Raw genomic sequence first — 22443 nt, 5'->3', positions numbered from 1 at the left:
GTATAAATCAGACGGCGGGGGCGGACTGGCGGACGGCCTGGAAGGCGGCGCGCCGCGGCGGGGTGGCGCGTTTATCAAGGGGGACCGGGACGGACCGGGGCAGATAGAAGCGGGGCCTCCCGAAATTGAAGCGCCCTATCGGCGGCCGAGCTGTAGACTGGTTCCGGGTCGCTTCGTATCTCTGTCGCACTCGCGTCGGGGGCGCGAGGGAGATAGAGGGAGACGGAGGAACGACGTGCGTGCGGATCCAGCCGGCCGTGCGGGCCGTGCGTCACGGTGAAGGGGTGGGGCCCGCTGGGCCCACGGGGGCGCCGTGTTTCTGCGCGGTCACGGCCATCATGACGGCGGCCAGGAGTCGCGGAGGGCGTTTGGGGGGCGAGTGGGGCGCCACGGAGCGGCGCGAGAGGCGCCAACCCGAACGCTAGGCGCGCTAGGCAAACAGGGCGGCGGCGGGGCTCGGCGATTTGGGGCTGGTGGTGAAGCTCGCGTCGCCGAGTCGCCGAACGGCGCGCGGACAGCTTTACGACAGTTGTGACAGTAAAAAGGTGGGAGGACACCGTCAACAGGGCCACGCCCGGCATGGGCGCCACCAGCGCCGCCACCACCACGACGGTCCGCGCCCGAAGTACTCACTTCTTCTCTCTCTTGCCGGCGCCAGTGTCCCGGAAGCCCTTGGCGAACGGGTTGTGGTCGATCTTGAGCTGCGTGATCTGGCGGAGCGAGGAGAAAAGCCACTTACTTTATCGTCGAGTACAGCAATTAAGAGGCGATGGCTGCGTGCGGCCTGGGCAGCCACCGCGAGCCTCGGGCGAGGCGCGCGGCGATACCCCGCGCATACCGAGACCCGGCGGCGCGGCGGCGCGGCGGCCGCAAGGGGTATCGCCTCGCGTCCCGACGCGACACACGGTGCTGCCGCCGCCGCCGCAGGACGCCAAGAAAAAGGGCAAAAAAAAAGGACGCCTGATGCGAAAAATTTACCTTCTCGTTTTGGTAGGCCGTGACGGCGATGAACTCGGTCTCCTTGAAGACGTACGTCCTGAAGGTGCTGTAGGCCAGCTTGAGGACGTCGTGGCCCCGCACCAGGTGGAAGCGGGGCTGGTACTTGTGCATTGAGTTCAGGATCGTCTGGAAGCACAAGAAGAACATCACGATGAACGCCTCGAAAGAGTGTTCAAATAGAGTGAAAACGTCGACGACTAATTCGAAAGTCGGCCCCGGGGGGTCCAGCCGGTCCAGCCTGGCGTGCGCATAGTGCACGCAGCACGCAGTGCGTGCGGTAATGCCGGCCAATGGCGGCCAATGCCGCCGCCGCTAATCCCCGCAAAAGCGCAGCCAAACAACTGCAAATATTTGCTAATGAGTGTCGGCGTGTCTGCCGGTCGGACCGGGCCGGGCCGCGGCGGGCCGCGGTGGGCCGGGGCCGTAATGTATGCAGCGGGTCTGTTCCAAACGGCGGCGCTCGGCCGGACGGCCGGTGCGACAGAGACCACTTTCGGTCATTACGATCGCTTTTCCTCGTTCCACGGATATTACGATGGCTCCATCGGCCGGCAGCCAAAGCCAGGCCACGTGGCGGGGCGGGGCGGGGCGCGGCGGGGCGGCAGTATGAATATGCACGAAGAGGTTAGGTTTTACAAACAAGCCACGACCCTCCATATTGATCCGAGAAAGACGCCTGCTGCTTTACCAACACACACACACACACACACACACACACACACACACACACACACACACACACACACACACACACACAGACACACGCTGTGGGCAGCGCGGTCGGGAATACACCTCGTGCTATGGGCCGCCCATGGAACGTGCCCGAAGTGAGGCCGGCCGGAACCCAGCCATTACTGGCCTACAGAATAAGGGCGTTTCGGGGCGTTTCCGGGCGTTGTAATGCATCCGCCACCGACTGGAAGCACTGGAGGCACTGGAGGCAGGTCCGGCCCGTGCGGCCCGGCTGCCGCGGAGGCAGTGGCGGCCGGTGGCGGCGGCCCGGAGTGGACCGGAGGCGGCGGCAGCGGAGGATGCATCTGGGGCGGGGCCGCGTGGCGACGGCAGCGGACCGCGACGACGACGACACACCGCGGGCCCGCTGTCACGGCGCCAACGGCACGCCGACGGCACGCCGACGGCCAGGAAAGAAGTTTATCCCAGCCGAAACAAGCGCTGCTCCGGCATTGTGGGTGCAGGCCGGCTGGACCTGCTGGAGCCTGCAGCCGCAAAGCCACACAAGCGTGCCCCGCGTGCCCCTGCGGTCGAATCCTTCACTTTGGCGCGCGGCTGGCGCGGCTGACGCGGCTCGCGCCGGAAGCGGCCAATCCCATCACTGTAACTACACCTCATGGTGAGAGGTAATAGTGTGCTGCCCCGAGCGCGTGGGTCCCTTTGAGGGCATTGCTTTTCTTTCCGTTGGAGGGAAAAATTGATCGAACGAAGCGAGCGCCGAGCAATCCCAGGCATCTCCACCGATGTCCTGATAAATTTGTAAAGTAACGCAGTCCGAGATACGGCAGCGCGGCTGGACCGGACCGAGCCCGGGGCTTAATTATGTCACCACCCGGTGAGGGAATAAAACAGAAACATGCCTGACATTCTTTCTTTGAAAATACCCGTTTCCCGTTTGAAAAAGTGCATGGTGTAAGGCCCGAGCCGTTAATGGCGTTTCGTTTTATGGCGCTCGGGACCACCGCGGTGGAGCCGGGCAAGCCGGGCAGGCCGGAGCCGTCCCCGCCCGGAGGCAGCCATGGGGCAGCCATGAGGCAGGCCCGGCCCGGAGCCACTGGCTTCTTCATCGGGGATTCACCGGGGACGTGGGACGTGTTCTGCACCTAATTATCTTGCCTCCTCTTTTTGTTTCGTCCAGTTCCTAGGCAGGGCTTCGGCCGGGGGCATGGCGTAGTTGGACGGGGGCTGCGCGGCCGGCGTCGAGGTCCAAGTTGGGGGTTCCGGCCAGGCGATTTCGCGCGCCTCAGACAAGGACCTTAAGGTGGCGGGGCACTAATTCCACTTCACTGCATCGAATTAGCTTCCGGCCGAATCCTTTATCGGGCGATCGCAATGTCGCCCTGCTGCGCGACGCCCTGCCCTGCCAAGCCCTGCGAACTTGCAAATGGGCCGAACAAGAAGACGCTGCCTCCCTGTCCGGCTGCTGGAGTGCTGGAAGGGGGAGGCAGGCCCAGGGCCGGCCCAGGGCAGGGCGCTGGAGTGCCGGACACGCTCCGTGTCCAGCCGGCCTAATTGGGTCCCACACTCTCCAACAAGTGCAGCATGCAGCTCCAGTCGCCCCCACACTGTCGGCATGTCCCACGGCCGTCGAAAGGCCGTCGAAGCCCGCGTCGCGCCACCGTCCAAGTTCGTCTACAGAACTGCGAGCCCCGCTGCGCAGCAGTTCACGCGGAGCTGGCGCCACAGACAGCCCGAAATATTAATTTTTGCGGAAATAATTGCGTAATTTTTTGGTGGAGGCTCGCGGTGAGTCACCTCCTCTCCTCGACTTGGCGATGTGATGGCGGTGGCCGTGGCCGGGGGGTCGTTGGGAGGCAGGGCTGGGCAGGGCTGGGCAGGGCTGGGCAGGGCGAGCAGGCGGAGCGCCGATCGGCAGCCGATACCACGGCCGGCGCTTTGTCACCGAGAGGCCCCGGAGACCCGGAGACCCACAAGGAGGCCGTCATGCCGGCCATCCCGGTCGGCCTAATCACCCTCCGCCGTGTGGGTCGCCTGGCTCGCCCTGACGCTGGACCTGCCGTGAATCTGATTATGTCCAACTCGTTAGTTTTAGCGCCTGCTGCTACCCGAGGGAAACTCATTATCACGCTGTATTTTATCCTCTTTCTGTTCCTTTTTTGTGTGTTTTCGGGTGGGGGGAGGAAATAACACGCACACCGACCGGTTACACTCACACACACGAGGTGACACAGCGACGCGCCCGGGAGCTAGAGTCGTGTGAATGATGGCCCGGCCGGAGAAGGACGAGGCCTGGCCGCGGCCTGGCGACCTCCATCATCGACTCATCGGCCAACGGGTTGCCCATTCAGCGGGCAGATTCCGAGCAGTGCTCCGTCTCTCTCCTCTCTCGCAGCGCCACGGCGCGCCGCGTGAGTGCGAGAGAGAGGCCCATCGCGGCGCCCATTGATCGGCGAGAACGAAAAGCACTTGGCGACGCGGCGAGGAACGCATTTGGCCTTACCTCCCAAGTGGAGGCCGACGCAAAGAGCCGCGGAGGCGCCGTGCCGTGCCGTGCCGTGCCGAGCCGTGCCCTGCCCAGCCTCGCCGCCTTATCGAACATGTTACTTCGCTCGCGGGACGCGGCGGGACGGGGCGGCTACCGGAGTGCCGCCGAGACTGCAGCCGGGCCAGGACACTCATTCCGAGAGTCGTTTTCGTCGCTCTGCCTCTCTCGCACCGACGCGGGACGCCGCGTGAGCGCGAGAGAGGCAGAGCGACGAAAACGACTCCGAGTCTGTCCGGTAGCCGGGCGCGATAAGCTTGGCGTCTGGAGGCACCGCCGATTGGAATTAATGCTTTCGCCGCCGCCGCCTGTCTCACTCGCACTCGCGGGGCGCCCCGCAAGTCCCGCGTGGGTGCGAGGGAGACGGAGAGAAGCACGGCTCGGAATGAGTCCGCCGAGCGCCGATCCGCGCGGCCGGCGGCCTCTGGCGGCCTCTGGCGGCCGAGTCCCGAAGCTAGGCGGTTCATTCAGGGTTCGGCCGGCCGGCTAGGTTTCGAGGCTGTAAATCACCTTCACCAGGACGCCGCGGACGCCGCGGATAGGACAGGCTGCTCGGCCGCGCGGAAGCAGCGGCGGCATCATCGCAGCGTCATAATGACTCCCCGCTATGCTAATCGCGAGACTATTATTTCGCCGCCAACTGTTGGTAAACACACAGCGAGCCGCGAGCCCGCCGCCCCGCCCTGCCCGCCAGTCGACAGGGGTGGCTGGCTGCGAGAAATGTTTCCGACTCTCTTTCCCGAGCGACACTGCTCTGAGCGTTACAAAGTCCTCGAATCAAAAAATGAAACAAAAACGAAAACTCGCCGCAGGAAAAGCCCTCTGCGACCAGTGGAGCGGGACGCCTCCGTTTCCATTTGCAATGCACGGGGCGTCCTGGACACTTGATACAGTTTTTTTTTCCGCCGCCGCGGACTTTGCGCGGCGGGCGACCGACTGCCGCCACCTGCAGATATGTTTTGTTTTTGTTGTTTGACGCGTTGTGCCGCCGTGGCCGCCGCCGTCCGGTGCACCTCGGAGAGGCGCCGCGCTGCGCCGCGTGAATACGCATTACGGGGCGTGAGCGGCATGCCCCCGGCACGGCCGGCGCGGCACGGCGGCACGCAACGACGCTGGCTGGCCTAATGGCGCGAGCCGACGGCGGCCTTTCGCAACGCTCTTTTTATTTTTAGACCATCGATTTTCATCCTCCTGCCGTTATTGTTCGTGACTTTTGCCCAACCGTCAATCGTGCGCTGTGTGTGTGTGTGTGCGCGCGCGCCTGACGGCGGTGACGTCACGGCGGCCGGCACAATAGCGGCGCGGTCAGGCCGGCCGGACGGCCGGAAGGGGCGAAACCGCAAAACACAGATGGGGCGGCGGAGTGCGGCGTGGAGGCGGCGCGGAGGCGGCGCGGAGGCGGCGCGGAGGCGGCGCGGAGGCGGCGGGGCGTGACGAGTTGTGACGGGCCCGTCACGCGGGCCTCACGCAAACCGTCGTGCGAGTGTGACAGTTGGCGCCGACAAAGGTGCCTGCGGTCCGGGCGGAGCCTTCCGGGCCCTTCCGGGGCCTTGCGCGCCGAGGCGGGGCGGGGGTGGGACGGGGGGCACGAGGGCATGACTTTTACACCCACACACGGTCGGACGGACGGGCGGGCAGACAGACGCCACACACACGTGCGTTAGACTGCCGCATGGGATTGAGAGAACCTCCAACTTGTCGATTCCAAACTATCGATTCCGAAAGTTTCCTCGTTCCAGCACACTGCCAGCACGGCTACTAGGCAGGCGCCCAGGCGCGCGCCTCACCGCCACGCCACACCCAGCCCAGCACCCAGCGCGCACGCGGCACGCCACATCATTATTCAACAGACTTATTCCATCATTTTGCTCCTCGCCGCCCCGCGCGGCCTTTCTAACGTACAGTACTTTTAAAAGAATTTTCCGTAAAAAGAAACGACTTTTTCTTTTTCTTTTTTTGCATGTCTCCCGCGGCACATCTCGAAAACTGGCGCCGAAAGTTTCCGCCGCCGCGGTTGGTGACGCTGTCGCGCGCTGTCGCTTGTCGCCCCGAGATGAGCCCCCGGGGCTCATTGCACCCAATGGGTGACCTGGACTGCAGGCGGACTCCGAACGGGACTGGGCAGTCGCTCTCTCTCGCTCTCGCCCCTCTCAGTCAGGGGGCGCGAGAGAGACGGACCGACGGAGAGCGCGGCGCTCGGAACCGCTCGCTGGGGAACACCAGCCAATCTGTCACCCGCACGGCGCCAGCGCGCCAGCAGACTGAGGGCCGTTTTCGTCGCTCTGTCTCTCTCGCACTCACGAGGCGCCCCGTGTGGGCGCGAGAGAGACAGAGCGACGAAAACGACTCTCGGATTGAGTGAGCGCGGTGCTTTCCACCCCCGTCCCCCGCGGGGGCAAACGGCGCAGCGCGAGGCTCCACAACAACTATCACCCCGTTGACGCAGCGGCGCGGCCCGACGCAGTCACACTCATCTTTCATGCCTTTGTGCGTCCGCGCATTTACGCGACCAATTGTCATCTTTTTGACAGCGCGCGTTCAAGGAGAATAAAAAAACACGCGAGCCGCAAGGAACGGAACGACAGAAGAAAAAAAAATTGCCGTGCTAGGGAGAAAAGCAAGGCAAGTATAACAGCAGAAGAAAACGGCACTCCGCGCGATAAAGATGGTCTCGCGAGGCAAGACGAAAGAGAGAGGGAGAGTGGGTGAGCGAGTGAGTGAGTGTGACGGAGGAGGAATGAGAGAAAAAGATCACAAGGGATGAGGGAGGTGTGCGCATGCCGTCGTGTGTGTGTGTGTGTGTGTGATGCATCCCTTCCTGTGTTTAACCCCAAGCAAAGAAAAAGCGCCCTCTGCCCCCACAGAGCCGCACCGACACAAAAACGAGCCGAGCCCTCTTGCAGCACACACACACACGCACACACACGCACACACACACACGCACACACACACACATACACACAGTAGTGAGCCTCCCTATGCCGCACGGGCTGTCTTCATGAAGGGCCTCATTTCGTGTGTTCTCTCCTCTTCGCGCGCGACTTGCGACCAATTTGCTGCTGGACCCGGGGCGAGCGACGCGCCAGTGCCACTTTCGGACGCGCCCCCCGCGGGGCGTGTGGCGGGGCGGGGCGGGAGAGAGTGTGCGCGACGACGTCCTTGGCGTGTCCGCTAAAGAACAGAAGGCCCCAAGTTTCGAGAGGCCCCCGCGACGACCCTGGACGCAAGCGGTTTTCTGTCTCTCTCGCACTCGTGGGGGCGGCCGGGGCGGCCCGCGGGGGTGCGAGAGAGACAGGGCGATGCCCCGGAGGTGGTCCGTGGAGACGAGGAGCGTCTCGGCGGCAGCGCGTCGCAAAGGAGGCGCCGCCGAGGAGGCGACAACGCAGCTTGCTAATCCAGGCAGGCAGGCAGGCAGGCAGCCGGCGAGGCGGCAAGGCGGCGAAAGGTGAAGGAGCCGAGCCGCGAGTCATCAGCCCACTCCACGCCAAGGCTGCAAGGCTGGAAGGCTCCAAGGCGAAGGCGCCGCGCGGCGTCACCCACGGCAGGGGACATCAGGCATGCAAAACGACGCACGAAAAAAACGGCAAAAAGGCCGCCAAAAAAAAGACCCTGGAGTCACACACGCTGCGTCGCGCTGCGTGCCGCACGGAGGCTCGGCAAACTGCATTGTTTCAGCCGGACTGCAACGCCGCAGCGCGCGGGCCGCGGGCCTCATTCCGAGCGACCCCATCGCTCTGTCTCGGTCCCACTCATCGGGGTCCCGTGAGGGTGCGAGAGAGACGGAGCGATTGGCTGGGGGTGGCGACTGCGTCCGACTGCGTCCGACTGCGTCACCCAGGCAATCCGCCGTTCATTTCGCGCCGATTGTTCGTCGAACGCGACACTGAGCCAACACGACCCAAACTGCGCTCGAAAAAAAGAGAGAAAGAAAGCCACCCCCGCCCCTTCTCGGCGGCCCCAAAAGGAGAAGGAGAAGGAGGAGCAGAAGAGGCACAGAGTGCGGATCACCGTCACCGCGATGGCCCTCGAGACAGTTTTTTCCACCGTCACGGACTCGAGGGCATTTAAATGAAACCGGGAATCGCCGCGCGCGCCCTGAGTGCGAGAGAGACTGCGACAAAGTTACAGTGGGGAGTAACCAGTAAGAAGCCTGATCGGGCGGGCGTCTGAAAAAAATGCTCTTGGCGGGAAAATGGTAGCAGGTAGGCCAACCCGCGGTGCTGCGGTGCCGCCGCCTTGCCTACCTTGCCGGGCGTTTTGGCGGGCCGGGCGCTGTCGCGACGCTCCGTCCTCGCTGCTGGCTAGCGGCCCTGGTGGCTGCCCCCGAGGGCTGCCCCCGAGGCCCCGCTCCCGCTCCACCCCGTCCACCCCGTCCCGGCCGTCTGATTGCGCCTGCCCGTATAATCAGTCCTCCCCGTATCGCCACGCGGAGCGCGCTGCTGCCGTCCTCGGGCCCGTCGTCCTAGTCGTCCCCGTCGTCCCCGAGTCGCCCGGACCAGATCGGCCAAATTGACCGTGTAACACCGACCGGCCCGCCGACCGGCCCTGACGAGAGGGACCAAGTTGGCACAGAGGGCGTCGAGCGCGCTCGTGTGTGTGTGTGCGTGTGTGTGTGTGTGTGTGAGTGTGTGCGTGTGCGTGAGTTTGCGCACGTACACGCGTATGAATGTAGGTGTGGGTGAGTATGCCTCGCTGTATTGTAAACCAGTGTTCCTTCAACCCTGCACCAGCCGGGAAAAAAATGTACCGAAATGATAAATAGAAAATTTGACAATTGCACCGACTTTTCATCCAAAGCCCAAAACCCAAGTTGACGAGGAAGGGGAGGGAGGCTAGATTTGCGCCACCAACCTCTTCCCTCGGCATACGGCCGGCCTGGCCGGGGGCCGGGCGGACAGTGCGCCCTGTTCTGCATGCGTTCGGCGGTGGGCGCGCGGGCGCAGAGTCATGCATTTTTCATCATATCGAATTATGATAATGCGGCACGACGGCCAAAAAGCCCCCCCCCCCTCTCTTCCTCATCCTGCCCGTGGTCATCGTGCTGCTGATGCGGCGTCTCCCTCTCCCCTCACCTCGCGCAAGCCCGCGTCGTGTCACCAAGACGCTGCCTAGGTCAAATGAAACTGTTTGCGTCCCGTGCCTGGCCGTGTGGCGCCCGCCTAGAGTGCCTGGGACGTCCCGGGACGTCCTGGGACGTCCTGGGACAGCCAGCAGGTGTCCGCGCGCCGCCGGTGCAGTGTAAACAAGGACAAATAAACTGTCGCCCTAAATCGAGCGGACCGAGCGGGGCTGGCAGGGCTGGCAGCAGCAGTTAGCCGGGGTATGCACCTGAGGGAGGGGAGGCACCTGGTACTCCCTGCGAGCGGTGCGGGGCAGTGCGCACATCCATACGCCCTTCCCGCTGTCCCCGAGCCCGCCTGCACGGCCGGCACCCTACCATTACTCCAGCCCTCCTCCGCCGCCCCCCCCCCACCCCCACCCCCCGCGCACCTGAACCGCTCCAGCTTTTCTAAGGGGCCAAGATTGATGACTTGGTAACAGGCACCCTAATCACGCATCCCTCCCCCTGTCGCCCCTCCGGTCCCCACTAGAGCACACTCTCCCATTTTCCCACATTTCCTCGTCGGCCGCCTTCCCGCCCCGCGTCGCGTCGGTGAAGCCACTCTCCATGCACGACATCGCGCTCGTCCGAGAGGAGGCCGCGGGTTCGATCCCCGCCAAGGGAGTCTCCGTTTTTTCCCTGCGCGTCGTAAAGACGGCGGAGCGGCCGCGTTCGGCTGGCGACGCCCCAGGCGTCGTGGGGCCGCACCCGCCGGCGTCGCGGTTGGCCGATTCGATAACAGGCGCGTGTGGCGGGGCGGGGCGGGGCGCTTGTCGCCCAGTAACGCCCTGCAGTGCAGTATGGCCGAATGGCGCCGCGATGCGCCCGACGCCCAGTAAATCACCTGGGAGGCGCGGCTCAGCCACCGCGACGCCCCGCCCGCCCCGCCCCGCCCCGCCCCGCCCCGCCCCGCCCCGCCCCGCTCGTCCTCGAACCGCGCCACGATTTATGAGGGACGTGAATTGCAGCCCCACCGAGAGGGGCATTTCGCCCGGCCACCGCCCCACAGGAGCGTTTGAATCCATTTTAATAATAAAATCAAAATGTCCCAGGACACGCTGGACGCCCCGCCCGGCCGGAGTGGCCGAAGGCACGGCGCAGAGCCCCCGTCGCCGTCAAGCACCCCGTCTTTGAGGACCTCCTCCACGCCGTCCTCGCGGCCCTCGTCGGCCCTGCGCGCGATGTGCCTCATTGGCCTCCTCGGCGACGACGCGCGCGGCCTCCCCCAAGACCGCGGCGTCGCCGTCCCCCGGGACAGGACTGCAGACTGGCGCCGAGAGCCGCGTTCGTACTCCGTCTCCCTCGCGCCGACAGGGGACGCCGCTTGAGTGCGAGGGAGACGTGGCAGCGAGAACGAGCCTCGGAACCAGTCCGCTGGGACTGGCTCTCATCGCCAATTGGCGGCGGGCGGCGTCTTTGAGGCGTCGCGGCGAGCCAAGGCTTCCAAGGCGAGCCGGGCCGGCCGGGCCGGGCGCCGCGGTACGCACCGCCAAGCCACCGCCAAGGCACCGCCCGCACGCCGTCTTGACCCAATTCCGCACCGGCAGTGCGAGAGGGAGAGGGAGGGCATTCAAAGGCCCTAGTTGGCCACCTCGGGGTGGCGGCACGCATCCTGGGCCGCGCTTCGGTAATTGGGGACTACTCACTAGTACCGCGCGCAGCGAGACAAGCGCTAGAAGAAAACGCAGAGAAAGAGAGAAGAAAGACTCTGGCCGACAGAAGCTGCTAATCTCGACAAAAAAACAGCTTGTTTTTGTTGTGTTTTTTTTTTTTTAAAAAATACGAAATTTTTCAAATTTGTGTATTTAGTTTCCCACCTGTCATGGCGGCTTCTGAAATCGGAGACGCGGCTGGACAAAAGCGAGACCGCGTACAAAAGGGGCGGCCAACTATCTATTTCTCTTTTTCGTTTTGTTTAGAGAGTCCCCACCACAATGTGAAGGGAGGAGGCGCGAGGCCGCGACCAGCCGCCCTGTGGATCCACTCTGAAAGTCCGCACCGCCACCGCGCGCCGCCAGGGCCGCCAGGCGACACCGGATAGGGGCACTGGAAGGACTGGAGGGACAGGGCGAGATGCTCCACAGCGATCATTTGGCCAGATTAGCTCAAGGTAACGACATTAGCATCGTGATGTATTCAGGGGGCTGTACTACACACACGAATGCTTGCACGTACCGAGTGACCGCGCCGCGCCGCGCCCCGGCGGCGCACGTGCCCCAGAAGGACCGCTCAGAACGCACGTATTATTCATGGCCTAGGTACGGCGGCGCACAGAGCGGGTGTGTGGGTGTGAGTGCGTGCGTGCGTGCGTGTGTGTGTCCGGAACGGTGCCGTCTTTGTAACAGGCACTACTGTAAGCAGGGTGTGCCCAGTCACGCCCAGGGGGTGACAACTGTCACGGGCCGTCACGGTGTCGCGAGCACCCCCCCCCCCTCCCCCCCACACACAGGCTGAGGCTCGTGCGCGTCGGACCCACGCCCTGGACTGGAAAAGGTAAATCAATAGGAGGTGGCGCCTTCACAATTTCTTCTCAGATTTTTTTTTTGTCGCGTTGGTCCTCCGATATATAGTGCGGTAAGCTTATTGCATAGCGTCGTGGCAAACAGCGAGAGGAACGGAAAGAATACCGGAAGTGCGCGCAGGAAAGAAGCAGTAAAGGAGTGATTGAGGGGAGGGTGGTTTTACGGAGGCCGCCACGCACGCACACACACACACACCCTCCACCCCTCCTTACTTTTCATCTGCGTCCCTTGTCGTCGTCCTCGGCCGGCTCGGCGTCCTGCAGCCCAGTCTCAAGGGCGGCTAATTTTACGCTTGGAGCCCCACCACCCCACCGAAATGCTCCAGTATTTTGTGTGCGTGCCTGCGTGCATGTGTGTGTGTGAATGTTTGTCAGAGCGTTGTCCAGCAGCCAGGGCTTTTTGCTCCCTGCAAAGCCTGCTCGACACGTATGGACCCCCGTAGTACTCACTTCTCGCAGTCTCCCAGTGTAGGAAGTGGTAGAAAGTTACCTGAGGCATCTGCAACAGAGAAAACCCGAGTTCATCACCAGTTCGAACAAAACATTTTTTTAAACAACGCACGCTTTCAAGAGCAGTTGTTCACGCCAGCAGCAGCAGCCTATTGAGAGAGAGAGAGAGAGGGTTAAAAAAAATCCAAGTCCCCGAAAATTAGCCAACTTGGCTGCGGCCGCGCGCGCGCCCTCGACGATATCGAAAAAAAAATCTCACGAGTCGGAAAGAAAATGTTCTCGCGTGTGCCAAGTGCGTTGAGTCCCTTCCACGTTCTTTCATGCACACTTCCCTCTTGGCGCAGTTTTTTTTCTCGCTATCGCGACCGCCATCAACGGCAGAGTCGTTCCTCCCATTCCATTCCGCGTATTACAATTACATCGTGTACACGATAAAAAATAGGAGGGAGAATTTACATGTCCGGCCGGGCAGAGTGTATTGACGGGACACATACGCGTATACTCGCTCTCTCTCTCTCTCACACACGCACACACACACACGCACAAACATTGGCACACACACACACACACACACACACACACACACACGCACACACACACACACACACGAGCAAGGTGGCTGCGGCAATGGACTCACACAGACAATAACACACATTAGCGGACACGCGGCGCCTCCGAGCTTCTCTTTCTAATAAGACGGAGACACACACACACACACACACACACACACACACACACACACACACACACACAAAACCAGAGTGGAGTTCCCTGTCATCTGATAACGGCCCGGCTACCGGGTGTGCGATCGGGACTGGCGGTGGCCGTGGCGGAGCGGAGCGGGCGGAGCGGGCGGACCTGTGGCCATTCCAGGAAAGTGATTGGGAAATGGCGAAGGCGGCGGGGCGAGGCCCAAGTCGCGCGGTTTCATTTGAACGTTTTAACGGCCCGATTGAGCCGGCCGGAGACGGAGGGACATCCTTCCTTCGCGCTGCTTCGCCTCATTATCACGCCGTTCCCAGGGCGTTGCCGCGTTGCCGGCGGGCCGCGCCACGCCACTGCCTCGCCTCGCCGCTCGCTGCGGTGGGTCGCGGATTTATAGCGACGGACGGACAGACGGACGCCGCGACTGACGGATGGGTGGACGGAGCGCAGTGGGACAGAAGACCGGTGGAGGCGGACAAAACTCTAGACGCGTTTTGAGCTCAAGAGTCGCTGAATGGGACTCGAACCGAACGTGTGACCCCACCAATGGACTGCTCTCCCAACGAGGAATCCATTGGTGGGGTCACACGTTCGTTTCGAGGCCTGTTTAGCGACTCTGGTGCTCAAAACGCGTCTTGAGTTTTGTCCGCCTCCACCGGTCTTCTGGCCCACTGTGCGGAGTCGCACGGGGCGCCGTGCCGATGCTTCGGAAAAGGCATCGCGGTGGGCCGCGGCGCCACGGCCATGCAGGGCCATGCGATCGTGTGTTACAGCACGGAAGGGCTCCTGTGACGTAAAAAGCGTCCCGTTTACGTCAAACTTCCCGACAGCCCTATAATTATGCGACTATCACGACGGGCCTCGCTATCACGACCCGGATGACAGTGCCACCCCAGGTGTCACGGGGAGCGGGGGAGGAGGTGGGGGGTGTCGCGGGGGCGTTTATCAGGCCGCTCGGAAAGGGGAATATCTCACCCAATTAAAGGCGGGCATCACGCGACCAGAAGGAGTGACGGAGTGAGCAGTGCTGCCTGAGCACACCGCAGCGACCAGGCTTGGGGCAGCCGGGTCGGGGGCAGCCGGGGCACGGCGCGCACCGCTCACGGCGGCCAAATTGATTCTAATGAGTCCCTCTACAAACAGTGCGGGCCGGGGCGCAGCAGGGCGCGCCGGGGCGGGAGGGGAGGGGGGCTAATCAAGATTTTTCAGTAAATGCCGCGCCGCTTGGCTTTGTCGCGCGGAGGTGAGCGGGTCGCGTGCCGCGCGCTGTTCGGAAAGGCAGCACCCCCACCGCCCCCGCGCCGGTCCCCGCGGTCCCCGCACTGCGAGCTAGGCGCCGTCGGCGAGCCGTCGGCCTGGCGGAAATAAAGACAGCCCGCAGCGCATCCCGGGGCGGCGGTGGCTCTGTGGCACGGCCGGCACGGCGTGGCAGCACCCGCGTGTAATCCCATTTGCAGGCCGGTGACCCGCCCCGCCCCGCCCCGCCCCGCCCCGCCCCGCCAGGCCCGGCTTCGCGTACCGCCGGCGGCCGCGAAGAGGGCCCAAGGGCCGGGGTGGCCGAGAGGGCTCAGCCCTTTTTCGCCGCGCACCGTGATTGGCTGCGTGGGGGGTGGGGGTCTTGTGGGCGGCGCGGCGCGTCGGGGCGTCGAGGTGCCAAAAGTCGCACCCCGCCAGCGCCGCCAGGCCCGCCAGGCCCGCCCTGCAAGCCGTTACGGCCCTACCCCCTCCACCGCCACGGCGTCGCACCGCCGCCATGGCCGCAGCCCCAATATTTCATTGCGGCGGGGTTCGAATACCGGGAACATCCGTTCTTCTTCCCTCCATTTTGAGTTGCTGTAGTTCAGTTTTGCCGCGGGGCTGGCGGCGGCCGCGATACCATAGGCGATACAGCGCGCGCCGTCCGCCGGCTGATTGTAAGCCCGTGTAACCCGTCAGTCACGGCGGGCGAGGCGGGCGAGGCGGGCTGGCGCGGCCCGGGCCAGTGACAGCCTTTCACTCCATTCCGAAACGTGGCGGCGGAGGGACGCCCGGCGGACCGGCCGACGGAAGACACGTCGAACGCAAAGCCCCCACGGCCCCACGGCCCCGGCGAGGGCTAATTACCGCCCTTGGGCCCCGAAGGGGTGGGGGTGGGGGCGGCCACCCCCGCCCTCCATCGCCGTCATGGCCAAATTTGTAGCCAAAAATTTCCGCGACCCCCAGGAAAAATTTCGCGACCCCACGGGACACCTCCTTTAGCATGCGACTGCGTCTGATCCGAGGCGGGCATTTTGCTCCCTCAACGGCCAATTGGTCTTAGTACCTTCCTTTAGCATGCATTTGTTACGGAGTGCAATTATCAATCTTAGTTTGGGAGCAGTATTGTCTCAAAGTTGGCCGAAACGCTCAGAAATGTCTATGAAAAATCGTGTTTTGGGCTGATTTTAAGCAGTCACTGCGTCTGATCCGAGGCGGGCATTTTGCTCCCTCAACGGGCAATTGGTCCTTGGACCTTCCTTTAGCATGCCTCTGTTACGGAGTGCGATTATCAGTCTTAGTTTGGGAGCAGTATTGTCTCAAAGTTGGCCGAAACGCTCAGAAATGTCTATGAAAAATCGTGTTTTGGGCTGATTTTAAGCAGTCACTGCGTCTGATCCGAGGCGGGCATTTTGCTCCCTCAACGGGCAATTGGTCCTTGGACCTTCCTTTAGCATGCCTCTGTTACGGAATGCGATTATCAGTCTTAGTTTGGGAGCAGTATTGTCTCAAAGTCGATCAAAACGGTCGCAAATGTCTTTGCAAAATCGTTGTGACTGTTTTGGTCAACTTTGAGACAATACTGCTCCCAAACGAAGACTGATAATCGCACTCCGTAACAGGGGCATGCTAAAGGAAGGTCCAAAGACCAATTGCCCGTTGAGGGAGGATGAAATACCGCCTCGGATCAGACGCAGTGGATGCTTAAAGTCGGCCCAAAACACGATTTTTCTCAGACACTTGTGACCGTTTTGATCAACTTTGCGGCAATACTGCTTCCAAACTAAGGCAGATAATCGCACTCCGTGACAAATGCATGCTAAAGGAAGGTCCTAAGACCAATTGGCCGTTGAGGGAGCAAAATGCCCGCCTCGGATCAGACGCAGTGGCTGCTTAAAATCGGCCCAAAATACGACCCCAGATCAAAATTGCAGCACAAGCGGTGGGTTTTCAAGCCGTTACAACTTCTTTTGAAGAGCAGTGGGCAGCCACTGGCGCTTGCAGTGCAGTGCCACAGTGGTTGCGACACGGCGGGCCGAGAAGACCGCCGCAAAGTGTTGTTGACGAGCAGCACTTCGTCGTCATCGTGGAGGTGAAAGTGTGACGCGCGTGACGCAATAGCCGCGCGTGGCGGCCGTTCGCGCCAGTCAATAATAAATGAGCAGCTGGGGGAAAATATTGGCGCGGCCAGGCAGGGTGACCCCGCCCTGCCCCCTCACCCTCCAGGGGCAGCGGCAGCGCGTCCAAGGGCGGCCTGCCTGGCGCGGCGGGGAGTTCTAATTTTATCCGCTCGGCGAGGAGAGGATCAGCCGACGCGGAGGTGTTCTACGGCATGCGCTTCGACGGGGGCCGACGGGGACCGACGGGGACCGGCCCTAGAGGCCCCGCACCTCTCGAAAGGGCTTCACCGGGAAGCCTGCAAGGGGAGGGGGAGCCCCGAAAGGGGTGGGGGGTTCGTGGACACACACATACATACAAACACACACACACCATACACACACAGTGCAGTGGACGACGTCCCCCTCCCCTCCCCTCTGAAATAGCGGCTGCGCCCCCCGCTGGTCCGCCGTCCCGGCTACGCCACTGGCCTCAGCTTTAGCCTCAGCCGCCTGAGCTACGCCCTGGCTACGCCCCTGCCCCGGCGTGGCCGGTGAGGCTGCGCCTGCACTGCGCGCTGCGACTCTCCCACACGACTAACTATAGGAGACCCCCGGTGCTGTATCCCAATGCACAGACCAGCGCGTACAAGCTAAATTGCCCCCTCATAAAACCGGCCGCGCGCTCCGGCGGGGCTGTCGAGGACGGTCGGGTGTTTCCGTCGTCCCTTCGGGCCTCGAGGACCCGCCGAAGGCTCGCCAGCTACGCGCCGCCACGCCGGGGGAGGCGCGTCCCCGTCGAGCACGGAGCCGAACGAGACCGAGCCAAGCCGAAGACGACCCGACCGTCCCCGACAGCGACTACCTGCGGCGTGACCCAGATTACGGATTTTTACGATCATCGGGGGTCTCCTATAGTTAGTCGTGTGACTCTCCCCGGGAGGCAGCGGCAGGCCGCGGACGGGCACTGTGCGCTCTTCCTGCCCATTGTGGGCCACTTGTCGGTAACGAACGGTTTCCCTCGCGTCGCCGCAGCGCGGCCAGTAGACTCATTCGGAAGAGTCGCAATTTCGTCGCTCCGTCTCCGTCGCACTCGTGGAGCGAACCGTGAGGGTGACAGGGAGAGACGCGCAACGCGTTCGGAATCGCCAGGGCGCGGCGGCGTCGCTTCGGGCGGCGTGTGCAGTGCAGGGTGCAGACAGGCCGAGGCAGCCGGGCACACGCAGTGGTTTGGCGGCAGCGCGGCAACTCCACTGCCTAGTCAAATCTTTCGGGAGCCACACTGGAAGCTGCGCCCCACACACGCCCGGGCATTAATTAAAAACATCCCCCACACACACACACACTGGCAGTCTGCTGCTGATTTCACGGCTGGTTTGTGGATCGTTAGGGCTGCCGGCCATTAGCGGTCCGCCCTGCAGTGTAGGCGCCCTGCTGCCCGAGCAAGGCCGCACACACCCCCTGATAAATCACACGCACACACACACACACACACTCGCAGACAGGTAGCATGCCAACGTCTTCATTTTTCCACAGACAAATGAATGACTAACACACTGGCTGGAAATTGAATTAGGGGCCATCCTTCATATATGCCGGACTGGCGGGGATAGGGGGGATGCAGGGGCAGCATTAGGGTGGGTCAATAAGTTATTCGCCCGGTAACTGAAATTAAAACAGGACGGTTTTAATGAACTCCGACATAATGCAGCGTTGGGAAGAGGACACACACACACACAATCACACTGACGCAAAGGATTTAGTACGTCACAAGCGGACTGGACTCTGCGGATTCCACGCACACAGACACACACACTTGCACAAACACAAACAAACACGCGACGCACACAGACGCGGTCCGGGCCCACACTCGGGGTGTTTTCTCGGTGGTGGCGCCGAGCGCGGCAAGCGGCGCCAAGCCCATGTAGGGCCACCCCGTCGTATCGCACGGCGCGACGACGGCGCCCTCGGGGCGGTGCCGCCTGTCAGGCCGTCAGGCCGTCAGGCCCAGGTAATCAGCCAACCGCCGCCAGCCTCGCCCGCCCCCGCAAGTCTCGCCATATATGATGGATAGACGAACGGCCAAACACTTTAAAAGGGGGGCGAAAAAAAAGGACTGTTGATTTTCTTTCGGGTCTGGGACCGTGTTTGCACTCAGTAGCGAGTCGGGTCGGGCCCGTGGTCGGGCGGTGTGGGTTCGGGTCGGGGTTCGAGTGGCGCCGCACTGTAGAGCCGAGCGTCGCCCCTTTGTCATTATCACCTGCGGGAGCGCCGATCCGTTCGTTCTCTTTTCTTTTCCGCCAGAGTCTCCCAGAGTGAAAGGCCGCGCTGGAGTCGCACTGCCAAGCACTGCCAAGCTTAGGCGTCGCCGCCATGGCAGTGTGAGTACACTGTACTGCTGCACACACCCAGAGAGGTCCCCCAGGGCGGACGCGGCCCTTGCCCGCCCCAAATAAGACCTTAAGCCTGAAAGCCACACCCTTTTTGCCGATGGGATTTGCATTGCCGTTCGCCGCGTTCGCCGCGCCACCACCGTCTCCTGGGACGACACGCGCCGTCACAGGGAATGCCCAATTTTTACTCCGAGCCATTAGAAGACGGCCGCCTTTGCGGCGCGAGAGAGGGGCCGCGCGTCAGCACGTCGCCGTCGACACGTCGCCGTCGACACGTCGCCGTCGACACGTCGCCGTCGACACGTCGCCGTCGACACGTCGCCGTCGACCTCCAGGTGGCTTAGGCGCGGCCCCGCTGCCGTTTTCCTCCAGCACTCCATCGCCATGAAGGAGCAGGCTATCCATGCACGCATCCATCCGTCCACATGGCTGCACCCATAAGAGGAGCTGGCGCCGCTGCCAAGAGGTGCCGTGGCGTGGCTCGGCGTGGCGCGGCGTGGCGCGGCACGGCGGGGACCTCAAAGGACGGGCCCGTCGGTACCGCCGAGCGGCCCGGCAAGACCCTCGCAACTGCGGCAGTGGGCGCGGCACTTGCGCGGCCCTCACGCGGCGCGGCGGGGCTGTCACCTTGCATCAGGGCGCGCGCATCGCGCTTGACGCGCTCCGCTACCTCCCCATCCCGGCCAGGCCGGCCCGCCCGGACCCGCCACCGACTGCTCACGCTGCAGCCGCCAAACCGACCAAAGGGTACCAAAGGGTGGCGCTGGGGTCTCAGTTGGCGGGCCGGTCCGCCCTGAGTGGGGCGAGAGGCGCCGGGCGGCACACTGGCCGACCAGCCGATTCCGTGCAACGGTACGGACCGCCGTGCGTGTCGTGTCGCCTCTCCAAACAAAGAACAAAGTGACCCCCACTTTCTTTCTTTTTCGGCGGCGGAATCGGCCGGGTCGTCAGCTGCCGCGGACTGCGCCGCGCAGACAGGCATGTAATGAAGAGAAGCGAAGGGAACGGGATGATCCCCGGCCACACCAAGTGGCGGCCTCGCCACTACTCCCCGGGGTGCGGTGCCCCAGGGTGCCCCAGGGTGCACCGTGCAGTGCCGCCGGCCGCGTAGGACGCACCCCTCGGGGCCTCAAATAAAAACCAAACTTTTCAAAATCTTTTTGGCTGGAAAAAGAAATGTTTAAGAACGAATTTTTGCGCTAGGCCACCGTTAAAAAGTGAACAATTTCAAAGAATTTTTCAATTACGGTAGGTTAAGGTCTCGTTATATTCTTTTTGTGGTACAGTACTGGACCCGCGCCGTGCGAGCCGTGAAATCTGGGCTGGCGCGCACTGCGTGTGAGAATCAATTAAAACTACCCCCGCGCGGGTCGGGCGGGCCGGGCCGGGCGAGGGCCCGGCTAGGCAGCCCGGCCGGGCCACCACCACACACCTGTAGGCGCCCGGCTGCGCCTGGCCCGACGGGCTGGACGGGCCAGGCCCTCGTCGCGCCCCGCTGCCTCCATTGGCAGCCCCCGGCCCGGCGAGCCAAGCGGAGCCAGGGTGCATAATGCACACATTGTCGGCCAAACATCACAAAGACGTCAGCCTCGTTGACGCCGCACTGCTTGGCGATGCCGGCGGTGCCCCGGCGGTGCGAAAGACCCGCCGTAATAGGAGAACAAAGTCGCGACCTTTCGCGCCTGACTGTACCGCCAAACGAGCCGCCGCAAGTTTTTTTGCGTCCGACGCCGTCAAACGGACCGCCTGCCCAAGTTTTCACGCCTCGGCCGCTGAAATTTGCCGCGCCCCGCGGTGGCACGACAACGACGCCCGCACCGAACCACCGAACGCGGGGCCGCGGGGCCTGCCTGGGGACTTCGATCGCCTGGACGAGACAGTGTCGGACGGCACCACCCCCTCGGCCTCCCGTCGGTTCCCTTCGGCCCTTTGATGGATGTGTCTGGCCCACGCCAAGAGGCCACGGCAGCCCAAGGCCCCCGCGCACCTGCAGGTCGTGCGTGGGACGCTGTGTAGGGAGTAGGCCGTCAGGGCGGCACCCTGGCAGCGCGGCCGCGACACCCCGAGATGGATCACGGAGGTGTGAGGACGCGCCGCCTCGCCTCCAGCGCCAAAGGCGAGCCAAAGGCGAGCCAAAGGTCACCCGGCCGCTGTCGCTCCCTCCCTGAGCCTTTAAGCCGTTTCGAGTCTATCGAAAGCGCCGATTTTTTCCTCCTCCTCCCCAGACATTGTCTCGCGGGTAATCTTGTAGGGACTATCGGGATGGAGATGGAGCAGCCGGCGAGGCGGCGGCCCAACCAGCGGCGGACTTCAAACGCCCCGGCAGCCCGGCATAGCCACCACGGTGTCCGTTGAGGTCATCTCTGCGGACAGCCGGCCCACTTGAGGACGCCCTGCTTGACGCTCTGCTTGGCGGCGGCGGGGACGGCGCGCAGTTTGCTCGGATCCATTCAAGGGCGCCACCATATTGGATTAGCATTGTGGCCCTGCTGGCCCTGCCGGCGTACATTACCTGGCACGCATTACCTCGGCCCCGTAACAAGCTTCACCCCTGCTCGGTTTCATTTTTGCATGGCGCACGGCCTGGCCAAGAAGAGCCTCATCCTCCAGGACACTGCTTCATCCAGGACGGCCTGACTCGCTACCGATACGCGCACACACGCACCTACACACACACAGCCTCCAGGACCCTCCGGGACCCTGAGGACCCTCCCCTCCGGACGCGCAAGGTGCGCGGGGGTGGAGGTGCCAAGTCTCTCACGCTCCGAGGTGGCCATGCGCGCGGAGGGCGGCGACATCAAAGCCAGGCGGAGGCAGGCCAGGCAGAGGCGACAGATCGCCATCTCCAGACGCCACACCGACCGACCGGGGAGGCGTCGCAACGGTCGCAACCGAGTGGGCGGGTGGAAACTGCGTAGGGTGAGACTCTAAACATTGAAATGTAGTGAAAGCCTTTGCAATTTATCTCCAAATCATTCCTACCGAATCAGTGCGCGTTGGCGAGTTTGGAAAGAAGCCATGCACTCGTTTGTGCGATCGTAGAGTTTTCGCGTGAGTTTCACGTCGGCCTTTCAGTGCCAATGGACTTTGGGCACTGGCCTCCTCGCTCGGAGTCTCCCCTGCCGCTGTTTGCGTTGCGTGTCCGCGATGGGATTCCCTTTGGCTCCGAGCAGACCAAAGGGACTCGACGATACCCCACGCCCCGCAGCGCGCGGAGTATCTTCTGCGCGGCGGGTTGTTGTTGGCGCTGGCCACGCATGCAGACCCCGCACCCGTTTGTACACACACCCTCGCGGGTCAATAAAAGAAGATGGGATGCTTACGTAGCCGTGCTTGTCGGAGATGTTGTTGGTGAGCTTGAGCTTGTGGAAGCTGACGAGCTTCTGCATCCACTGCTCCCCCGTGAGCGGCGAGTCCGGGTGGATGTACATCCGCTTGGGCATCTCCGGGTCCGCCTTGCCCGCCACCATCCACCGGCTGCAAGGCACAAAACAGTTCAGTTGAAGCGAGAATGCAAGCGTCATTTTTGGGGAATGAAATTACTCAGCAAATTGGCGCGCAGGGCGTTATCTATCAAGGACCCTGCCGGCCGGCGGCCCTGGGCGGCCAGTCGGCGCACACTGTATGTACCCACACTGTGCGCACTGGAGCCCAAGCGCCACAGCGGGCGCAGCAGGGCCACCACCTTTGAAAATAAAAAGAGGCCG

At 63.0% G+C, this 22443-nt stretch overlaps 1 protein-coding gene across 1 annotated transcript in view; it reads right to left on the bottom strand.

The window, feature by feature from the left end:
- LOC117642801 (T-box transcription factor TBX3-like) overlaps positions 1-22443 on the bottom strand; it is a gene marked incomplete at its 3' end in the record, with an annotated part of 39478 nt that overhangs the window by 5896 nt on the left and 11139 nt on the right. The window contains exons 3-6 of the mRNA XM_034381351.1: positions 22060-22213; positions 12347-12355; positions 979-1125; positions 634-710 (exon numbers count right to left, since the gene is read on the bottom strand). Coding sequence (XP_034237242.1) covers positions 634-710; positions 979-1125; positions 12347-12355; positions 22060-22213 — 387 coding nt within the window. The remainder of the gene's footprint in view (positions 1-633; positions 711-978; positions 1126-12346; positions 12356-22059; positions 22214-22443) is intronic.

The sequence above is a fragment of the Thrips palmi genome, unplaced genomic scaffold (genome assembly GCF_012932325.1).
Source record: "Thrips palmi isolate BJ-2018 unplaced genomic scaffold, TpBJ-2018v1 HiC_scaffold_16, whole genome shotgun sequence".
Classification (NCBI taxonomy): Eukaryota; Metazoa; Arthropoda; class Insecta; order Thysanoptera; family Thripidae; genus Thrips; species Thrips palmi.
Note: the sequence above shows the minus strand (reverse complement) of the source record. Positions and strands in the feature narration are given on the sequence as shown.